Source organism: Trachinotus anak, unplaced genomic scaffold (assembly GCF_046630095.1).
Source record: "Trachinotus anak isolate AG129_WGS33_773 ecotype Australia unplaced genomic scaffold, CSIRO_AGI_Tana_v1 ptg000025l, whole genome shotgun sequence".
NCBI classification, from domain to species: domain Eukaryota; kingdom Metazoa; phylum Chordata; class Actinopteri; order Carangiformes; family Carangidae; genus Trachinotus; species Trachinotus anak.
Genome location: NW_027273876.1, coordinates 2,277,320 through 2,287,476, shown reverse-complemented (window position 1 = coordinate 2,287,476; position 10,157 = coordinate 2,277,320). Strand labels below are relative to the sequence as shown.

At 39.1% G+C, this 10,157-nt stretch overlaps 1 protein-coding gene across 1 annotated transcript; it reads left to right on the top strand.

The window, feature by feature from the left end:
• Nucleotides 1–2,319: 2,319 nt before the first annotated feature.
• Nucleotides 2,320–7,496, top strand: ccr10 (chemokine (C-C motif) receptor 10). The gene is made up of 2 exons (XM_071462855.1): nucleotides 2,320–2,482; nucleotides 6,195–7,496. The coding sequence occupies exons 1-2, from the start codon at nucleotides 2,458–2,460 to the stop codon at nucleotides 7,364–7,366; spliced, it is 1,197 nt and encodes a 398-aa protein (XP_071318956.1). The 5' UTR covers nucleotides 2,320–2,457; the 3' UTR covers nucleotides 7,367–7,496.
• The last annotated feature ends 2,661 nt before the right edge of the window (nucleotides 7,497–10,157 follow it).

Here is a 10,157-nt window from a genome sequence, read left to right as displayed (position 1 = left end):
ACAATTATTAAAAAAAAAAAAAAAAAAAAAGTCAAAATCTGAAGAACATGAACTGATTCTTTTCATTCAATTAAAATCAATATTTCTCTGTACTCTGTACTATAGATTTTTTTTTTTATCAAATACGCTGCTTTTAACTTGTAAAGGTGTTGATAAAGGTGTCCCACAAGGATCTTTATTGGGGCCTCTGCCATTTATTGTAAGTTAAGTGATATTTTGTTTACAACTGAGATTGCGATGTCCGTTTTTATGTGGATGATGCATTCTTCTATTGTTTATTATTTAGTGGTAATTTTTATACATACATGAACCATATATAGCATGAACTGATGCTATAGACAACAGCATTAATGAATCAACTTAGTTTGCAATGCCCATCTGTAGAGCAGCCTTTTACAATACACAAGACACAACAAGAAAATACAAACCACACAGATACAAGAACATGATCCAATAAAATTACCATAAAATGAGCATCAACGCTATCACATACTTCTCCAGGTTACAGTCTACTTTTGACAACCTCCAGATGTCTTCTATTTAATTGAGAATTAATCAAGAAAAAATATGTGCATTTCACATAGGGCTGTAATTTTGAATAAAACATGCAATTTCAATATGTTTCCGAAGAGTGTGGGAAATTATAACATTTTCTGACACCTAATATGCAAACAATTAAATGATTAATCAAGAAAATAATCAGCAGATTGATCAATAAAGCTCGGAGCTTTGATGGTCTATCTAGCCCTAAGAGATACAATGGATTTTCCCACAAAAGTCAAATTGACCACTTCTATCCAAAACCAAAAACTGGATTCTTATCCTGAAACATAGCTTCTTCCTTTCTCCTTTTGCAGACCTGCAGTGATAAATTGAATAATCGGTTAGTTGATCCACAGAGAATCAATCATCAACTATTCTGATACCAGATTATCATTTATTTAATTGCGCCATCTGCTCAAATGTGAGAATTTGAAGAATTTCCTTCTCTCTCGTAATTTCAGTATTTCGGGGGTTTTGTGGTTGTTGTTTGGACAAAAAAGACATTTGATGATGTCATTTTAAGCTGCTGCGACTTATTAAGTTTTGTATTGTTTTTGTACGACTTAGAGGCCGATTAGCAACAATGAAAATTACCACACTGCTGCTGTCGCTACCCTTAAACCACTGGACGCCATAGTGCCAATAGTTACTGTCAATTCATTACTCAAGACCAGAGGTCAGAGGTCATCAGTGACATCCAGAACACAGCATATCTGTGTTTTCGTCTATAAGGCCATGTTATCTAAATTGCAGAGACTGTGACTTATGAAAAACTAGTTCCCATTTTTTTGTGCATCTCACTGCGAAACAAACAAACTGCGAAACAAAATGGAGTCAGAGATGCTCATTTCTCTGAGGGATTTTAAAGTTGTGCTTACTGACACTTTTATAATACTTATGAATGTTATTATTTGTAATTTATCATCATATTTATATACTATTTATTAATTTGTCATATTGCATTATTTTTCGAGCAAAAAAGAAATGTATTAGCTTGTTCTCGCTCCATTTTCAGTCTTTCTTCTTTTTTATATCATTGCATACTGATTATTGGGTTTTGGGCTGTTGGATAGAACAATCTCAATATCTTGCACATTATCTTGCACTTGGGAATGCTGTGATGGATGTTTTCTCAACATTTTATAGTCCATAAAGAAAATGACTGTTACATGTGACTACTGTGTGTACAAAGAAAAAAAGAGCTCTTGATGTCAATAAGGCTTCCTTAAGAAATAAAGCTTAACTAATATAAAATACAAGTTCAGCTTTGAATCTTTAAAGACTCTAGTCGTCCCTGTCCCCCTCTGGGAAGTTTGACTCTTATTTGACTCAATTGTAAAACCTCAAAAGAAGTTCAATGGAGGGTTGTGAACTGGTTTTAGTACCAGTTACTCCCAGATGTGCCTCTGCAGAGCTCATCCCTGAGTGAAACCCACAGCTGAGCATGTTCTATGTTTTTCACTGAATTAAATCTGCTTTCATCATACATTTGTGAAAATGAACACAGGCAAATGTACAGTAGATCAAAAATGTCAAAATCAGAGGTACTCAGTTACAGTTATGTGCAGTTCCAGTGACAGATACACAGCTTTACTGTAGAGAAGATTTTCATCGATAAACATCTGTTGACTGGTGACAAAACAGTTTGCAGATCTGGATGCAAACAAAACTTTTCTCGATCGGTTTTAAGACAAAAGGCAGAATAAATAACCCACAAAGTTATTGTGGGAAGACACATCTCAGTTAGAGATGTGTCATCAACATAGTTTCATGATCAAGAAGAAAACAGCCATCGCAGGGGCAAGGTCAACTAAAGAGCTGGTTTCATTGGCTAAGGTTTAGCCAGTAGCGCTTGTTTTTAAGGGTGCCTGCCTCTCAGACCTCAACCATAGAGACAGAAGGAGGACGTGGAATATGCTTAACACCTCAACCAGCACAGGTAAGGTCATTTAAGAAAGTCTGGACAGAAATTTTATGGAAATTAATGTTACATTCTTCCGGATTGGTGCATAAATAGAGCATAATAAAATGTAGGAAGCAAAAGCATTGGAGAACATGTGCAGCAAAAGACATTATAACTAGATAAACAAGATTTTTTTAATTGAAGAAAGGATCTTTCCTACATTTGTTAACTATGACTAGGCTTAGTAACAATTTTGCATTAATGTGCACATGCATGCATGCATGCTTTAAACTATGACATTATTTCTTTATCACTACAGATCAGGCCAAGAATCCAAACTGTACTGGTAGTTGTGGTTCATCACAAATCAGAGCCCATATGACACCATTCATATGATAATTGTTACATTTATACTTTTAATTTTACAAATGCAGTTTTTCAAATTCAACTGCTACATTGTGCAACCTGGAAATTGCACCACCATTTGCACCATTTACATTTTTATGTCAAATTAAAATAGAATAACAATTTTAAAAAAAAGTTCAATAGGGAATAAATCTCAAACTTTCAGACATGCAGCACAGTTGTTTTCCTGGTTACTGCTGCTAAAGGAACATGATCTACAGTATGTCAGTGTCACGTGGCAAAAAACCGTGAACAAGTAAAAAATATAATAATTTCATATACCCCAGCTGCTACAGTGCTAGAGGAAATGAAACGGATGATCTTAAACTTGCTCATGGGTTCCCACATGCCAGCGAGCGGACACACAGCGGTGCAGAATGACTGAAATACACACACACTGCCTACTCAAACCATATGACAACATTCACGGTTGCTAGAGATGATCTCACTTTCAGCCAGATTGTAAAGGAGCAGATGTTTTCCTGAAATTGCAATAGAATGTGTCATATTCTGCTGTTAAAAAAAAAAAAATACAGTGTGAGAGAAAGCTGCAGCTCAGACTGTGACGCTGACGGCTGATGTCAAATGTTTTTAGGTGTAAAATCTACAATAATTACTTGATCAGGTTTTTTGAAAAAGAAAAAAAAATATGAGTAAATTCAACTTCAATTCAATTCAATTCAATTTTATTTGTATAGCGCCAAATCAAAATATACATTATCTCAAGACACTTTACAGGGTAAGGTCAAGACCTTACTTTGTTACAGAGAAAAATCCAACAGTTCCCACAAAGAGCAAGCGCTTGGCAACAGGGGGGAGGAAAAACTCCCTTTTAACAGGAAGAAACCTCCAACAGAACCGGGCTCAGGGTGGGCGGCCGTCTGCCTCGACCAGTTGGTCGGTAAAGAAAATTGAAAAGTAATAATTAGATTGTGCATCGTAATTCTAACATTTAACTGAGGGGAGAGATGTGACGTGGTTTTGAAGTCGTGAGATTAGAGCTTTATGTATAAATATCATAAAATGTTAATTATGATGGTCATCCAATATTGTGATATGGAGAGAAATGAATAGTGATAAAAAGCGCAATATTAGTTTAAGAGCTGAACATCCAGAGGAACGGCGTCATTCAGTATTTTACACAAACTGCAGCTGCAACACGGAGCTGAAAATGCAGCTCAGTTGTTTTGAGTTTTTGTAACATTAGTGCTTGAAATTGCGCTGTGAAAATTTGGCCTTACTGGTACCCCTCATGCACATGAAGAGGCTTTGTCGTTACAGCAGTTAGTGAAGCCCAATATGCAGCACCGCTGTCGGGCAGTCTGGGTCACAAGCCGGAGAACATGAATCCCATTTTGGCCGAGTCTCTATCTAACAACAAACTACATTACAGCTCTGTTCTTAACTGCACTTCAGGAAAATGACATCACATTCGGTGTCACAGCTCATTGTTTGTCAAGAGCACCTTGTTCCACAATTGAAGTTTTCCAGCTTCTGAGACTGATACACTTTGTTTGAAATCAAACAAACAAAAATATTGGATAAATCTCAACCACAAAGCACTGCTCTCTTTGCTGTTGATGCTCTTACCTTTAAGGGAAACTCCATAATGTCTGTCTCCACCATCACATAAAGAAGTTAGAGAAAAAATATTAGAGGAAAGAGCAGAATTTGATATTGTGTGTAGCTTCAGCAGTAGTGTAGATAAAATGATAAAAGGTGATTGTGGAAGCTGCCTATAAACGCTGTTAGCACGCGACACTGACTGATCTCTAGACCTCTGAGCTGCCCACGATTTCCCCTGTGCCAACGACCTGATGCCAGTGTCACGCAACCCAGTGCAAAGTGACTAAAATATCGCAGCTGCTTACTCAAACTGAACCTTTGTGCAGGCCTGTACCTTTCAGCCTGATTGTAGAGGAGCTCAGTATTTCCTGATATCATGGTGTGTTGTACAGTATATATGTTGAAAATAAACCCAGACTCTATGTGCATAGGAAAATCACATTTTTGAGCAATAACTAGTCCTCACGCAAGTCTCACTGTGACATTTAGCAACAGCCTAGAATGACTCATGATAAACAGTTAGTAGAAACCACAGAGGAGTTTTAATGTGCAGTTTAGACTGTAACTTGGCCCAAACTGACAATAACTTGTGAATAGATTTAAAAAAAAAAAGGTTATGTTCAGTTCTTTATTCTTCAGCCACATGTTTCAGCTACTTTTGCAAACCTTTTTTAAATCTTCTTTTAAATGTACTGGAAAGTTTTAAAAGACTAATGTGACGGCTGAAGTGGTTTAAAGTATCAGTACATACCACACAATATATGATATCTATAGAATAATTTGATCACATTCTGATTGAAGGATATTGTCCGCTATAAAAGTTAAAATTACTTCAAAGGTCCGTCTTTAACATCGTTCTCACACATACTTCGATTTGATCATTAAAAAAGATGCTAATCTATCCATCTTTTTTGTAAATAATAGTTAGGTGGTGCCCATACAAACACGCCTCCTGTTTATATTGGCCATTGAGAGATCCCTCCCTAATGCTCTGTGACGACCCAGACCACCAGTTTATCTGAAGTTCATATGAGGCTCCAACCGCACCTTGGTTGTCATGGTTACAGTAATAAACATGTGGACTGTGCTGAGAGTGGCGTACCTACCTTCGTCTCCATGGCTACTATAATAATGGCCAAGGCTTGGTTGGGTTTAGGAAAAGATGGTGATTTGGGTTAAAATAAGTACTTCCTCAACACTAGACAATTTTTGTTGTCATAGTTACAATAATAACAACGTGGTTAACCTTGTAGAATGGTCATGGATAATAGAAACAACAAACTAATACTGTAATTTTCCCTTTGCTCCCATCATAATTACTGAGGCCACTAGATGTCGCTTTACAACAAAATGTAATTATGGGTCATAATAACCTGCTGCACAAACGACCTGAGGGAGGAGAACAGTCTCAAAAAACTACCTCATGCAAGCGTCTACATTTTGTAGGGACAATTGAGAGCTTTTTCAAAAATTCACATTTTTTTGTTACTTGTTTTTAAGTTTGCAATTTCAAATTGTACATTAAGCAGGTTAATGGAAATGCACTTACTGTTAGTATAGATTCCTTTTAAAGTGAGCACTCACTCATTTTCAATACTCTCACTATTCCTACTTCTTAAATGTAGGTAGCTCTTTAAAATGATAAAGAGGAAAGTTGATGACACTGAAGTAGAAGTCACAGAGATGGGTAAACATTTTAGTCATGGGAGTTTTTTTTAATTATTCTTCCTCATTTCAAGATAAATTATTGACTAGTCTTCATTTTTTTCCTCACCAGCGATGGATGACAGTGACTTCACTATCATCTACTCTGATTACGATTCAGACTGTTTGAACACCTCGTCCTGCAACGTAAGCAACAGTTATTATGACACGTCCTCTTACTGGTGTGAGGCCGGTGACCAGGAGTTCACCATCAAAACGTTTCAGACCTGTCTTTTCTGCCTCATCTTCGTTCTGGGTGTGGTGGGAAACTGCCTGGTGATTGCTACCTTCGCCCTCTACCGCCGCTTCCGGCTTCGCTCCATGACCGACGTCTTCCTGTTCCACCTGGCGCTGGCTGACCTCCTCCTGCTCCTCACGCTCCCATTACAGGCCATCGAAACTCACCTGGGTTGGATCTTCTCTGTTGCCCTCTGCAAGGCCATGCGTGCCTGCTACGCTGTCAACACCTACAGCGGGCTGCTGCTGCTAGCCTGCATCAGCGTTGACCGCTACTTGGTGGTGGCACGAGCCCAGGAGATGCTCAGGCTGCGCAGTCAGATTTTGACAGCTGGGAAGGTAGGCGCTCTAGGTGTGTGGGTTGTTGCGGTGCTCCTCAGCCTGCCTGAAATTCTCTTTTCTGGGGTGTCGGCGGCACCCAGCAATGATGGACTGATGCATTATTACTGTGGCATGATAAAGAGTGGGACAGTCAAAATGGCCACCAATGGAGCCATCATCGCTGTCTTCTGCCTGTCCCTCCTGATTATGGTGACATGCTACTCTTTGATCGCTCAAGTGCTGTGGGAAGGGAGCGCACATCGGCGAGGGAAGCAGTGGCATCGGCAGCGCACCTTGAAGCTGATGGTGGCCCTGGTGCTGGTGTTTCTGGTGTTCCAGCTGCCGTACACTGTGGTGCTGTCTCGTAAAATGGCGGAGCAGTTCTGCGGCCTCCTGTTGGAGTACATCACCTGCACTTTGGCGTTCACCCGCTGTTGTCTCAACCCTATCCTGTACGCCCTGGTAGGCGTGCGCTTCCGTAACGACGTGCTGAGGCTCATCTATGATTCAGGCTGCAAATGTGGGGCCCACGTGGTGCCACCGACAGTGAGCTCCACCTCCATCACCCCCTCCTCACCTGCTCTCACCGTACTCTCAGTTTGCTCTCCGACATTACCCGAACGCAGTTACTCCAGCAATGAGACAGCGGTAATTCCCAACAAGTTTCAGTGTCCAAGAACCAAATAATATTTAATGAGTTGGACAGTAAACATGCTGTACACTTTAAATTGTTTCTATACACACACCTCCCTACAGTTCACATAATGTACACTTACTATACAGAAGCAATGAACTGAAAAATTAGTAAAAATTGTTACGGTTTTTGAAAATTTTCAGTACTAGTGCCGATATAATACATCCAGAATAAAATAAAATTACACATAGACCTGCCTATGTGATTGTAAATACTATATGTTTATATAAGCATATAGACTTGCTTTTTCCCCCCATTTATTATCTTCAAATATGCTTGTTAGGTCTTTATATTATTCATTTAGTAATCAAGGGCTAGTAACTGTACATTTCTTGTAATGGCTAAATGACTATGGGCCCTTTTACTTATTTCTTTGAGGCAGCTTACTGTTAGAATTCCCTCCTTTTTTAAATTCAGGTTCTAACTCAGGTTTGAAAAAATTTGTTGTTACTGCATTTCGGTGGCATAAGGCAGTAGTGTTTCATTTAATGTCTTTTGTCAAAATATGGATGAAATACTGGTGATAACAGAAGAATGAACTGAGATGAGTGTGCAGTCATCTCTTTTCAAAGTTATTATATAAATCAGGAAATATCAGATCAAACAAACTTGATACTAGCTTGCAGTACTTTTAACTTTTAAATACTCACTGCTGTTCAAACTTGTAGGTTGTTAGTCAGAGTCTTGAGGATTGGTACGCAACACTAGTCATCATCAGTCACAATGGTACTGTGGTCAAAAGTGGTCACAAGTACAACATTTGGTCACACTGTATTTGTTTAGTCCAGAGTTGTGTTGTGTTTCATCATGTGACAAAAAGCAGATGGTCAAGAGTCACTTCAGCTTTTTATGCATTGCTGCAGAGTTTGATAACTCCAACCAGTCCGTGAAGGTTCTCAGTCATCCAGGTCACCTTGGAGGTGGTCCTGAGAGTCGTTGACTAGCCATCATGTGAGTCGTTAGGGTCACATGAGCCAAGGTGTGACTCAACAGAGAGTCTCATCGCTTTGACAGCAATACACAGCACTACTTCCTGCAGTACAGTATTGCCCTCATAATGCATCAGAGGGCGTAGTAATAGTTTTTTCCGGCGCTGCCTTTGTACACACAGAGGGTTTGTGAGTCATCATCAATCTGTAGGAAATGTTGGCATCAACTTTCAAGGTTTCATTCTCACATCCACTGAAGCAGGAAAGAGCTGGAGGTAAAACAGTTTCTTCACTGCTGAAAAAGGCATGTTTCCTTTACAGGATTTTTCAGTTGTATCAATTAACTTGCATGCATATTCATAAAACAGTCAAATTTGTATTTGTTATTTAATAGTTAATTCTCAAATTATTAAAAATGGATAGTGATGTATATTGTTTTCTTGGCTCTGTAAATAAAGTTTGACGTGTATCAGTAAAAAGTTAAAGATTCATCTTTCTGCTCACCACACAGGCAGCATTGTTATTAATACACACATCACCGCTACCGCAGAGACACACACACACACACAGTCGACCCCCCATGACTTGAAAGGACATTACATTCATTTTCCTGGAGACTTACTCTACCCTAAACTATAACTCCCACCTGCCTCATCCTAACCTTAATCTAAACCTAACCTAACCCTAATTTATTGATTTACATTACAAAGGTTCTGTCCCCACAGTGTGACTGTGTAAACAGTTGTAGGTTCCCACAACATGAGTAATACCTGAACCACACACACACACACACACACATACACCCCCCCCCCCCCCCCCCCCCACACACACACACACACACACACCCCCCACAGCAACGTGAGCATGTGATTCAAGTGTTAACCACTAATGAAAGTTTTTCTTTTCCATGTGTTGTTAGTTCAGATTATCCTGTGTCGGTAACAGAAATGCTGTCTGCTGGAAGTTGTTAAACCTCTGAGGTTGTAATGCGTAAATTTCACATCTGTGAGAATTTACTGTTGAGGCGTCTGTGCTGCGCCCTGTACTCATTAAGGCACAGACTGATCGGTGCAAATACTGAAGATACAAGGATTCTTATTAATTTGCTGTTTTTAGGGTTCCAACTTAGCAGTTAAGGTGTCCTTTATTTTTACTATTAATCACTCTGTCTATTAATTGTCAGAGTATGGTGAAAAAAAAGGCTTGTTGTTAAAACAGTGATGATCTGTTTCCTTCCTCACATATATTAATGACAGCACATTTTTTAGCAGACCTCTCCAGACCCAGGGGGTGATTCTCCCTGCAGAGAAAGAGCATTGTTTGTCTTATCTCACAGCCTCTGTCGACACTGTGTCCTGCTGATAGCAGCATGTTTGGCATTTTACTGTATAACATTCAATGCAATAAACATCCCAGATTGTAGGAACCTCTTATGTAGGCCAGTTTGGATGTATTTATATGGGCTTCCTTTTTTAAATATAATGCAATCAAAGAGCTCCAATGGCTTTTCTAAAAGTATGTGGATAACCAGATCACCTGCAGTCACCTGTGTAATCACTGTTCTCAAATACCATGGTTTGCTGTAGCATTAAGATTTGTCTTCAAACTAAGGGCCTAAACCAAACCATGAAAAACTGCCAAATGAAAATGTGGAGAGGAGTGTCCACATACTTTTGGCCATATCGTGGACCCTCATTTATATTTACATTTACTCATTTGGTATGATGCGTTTGGCTCAGGCAGTCCAGTGTCAAGCTTACAATGGCAGTGGTGTTAATTAAATCTGTTTATTATTGGGTTCATAGTTGGTGGTGCTGTTGTACCAAACTGTATTAGACTAATTTGTGTTTCTAAT

Coding starts and splice junctions, on each gene's coding strand:
- ccr10 (XM_071462855.1), top strand. CDS start 2,458: ATGCTTAACACCTCAACCAGCACAG. Junction 2,483..6,194: donor TAACACCTCAACCAGCACAG/GTAAGGTCATTT, acceptor TTTCCTCACCAG/CGATGGATGACAGTGACTTC.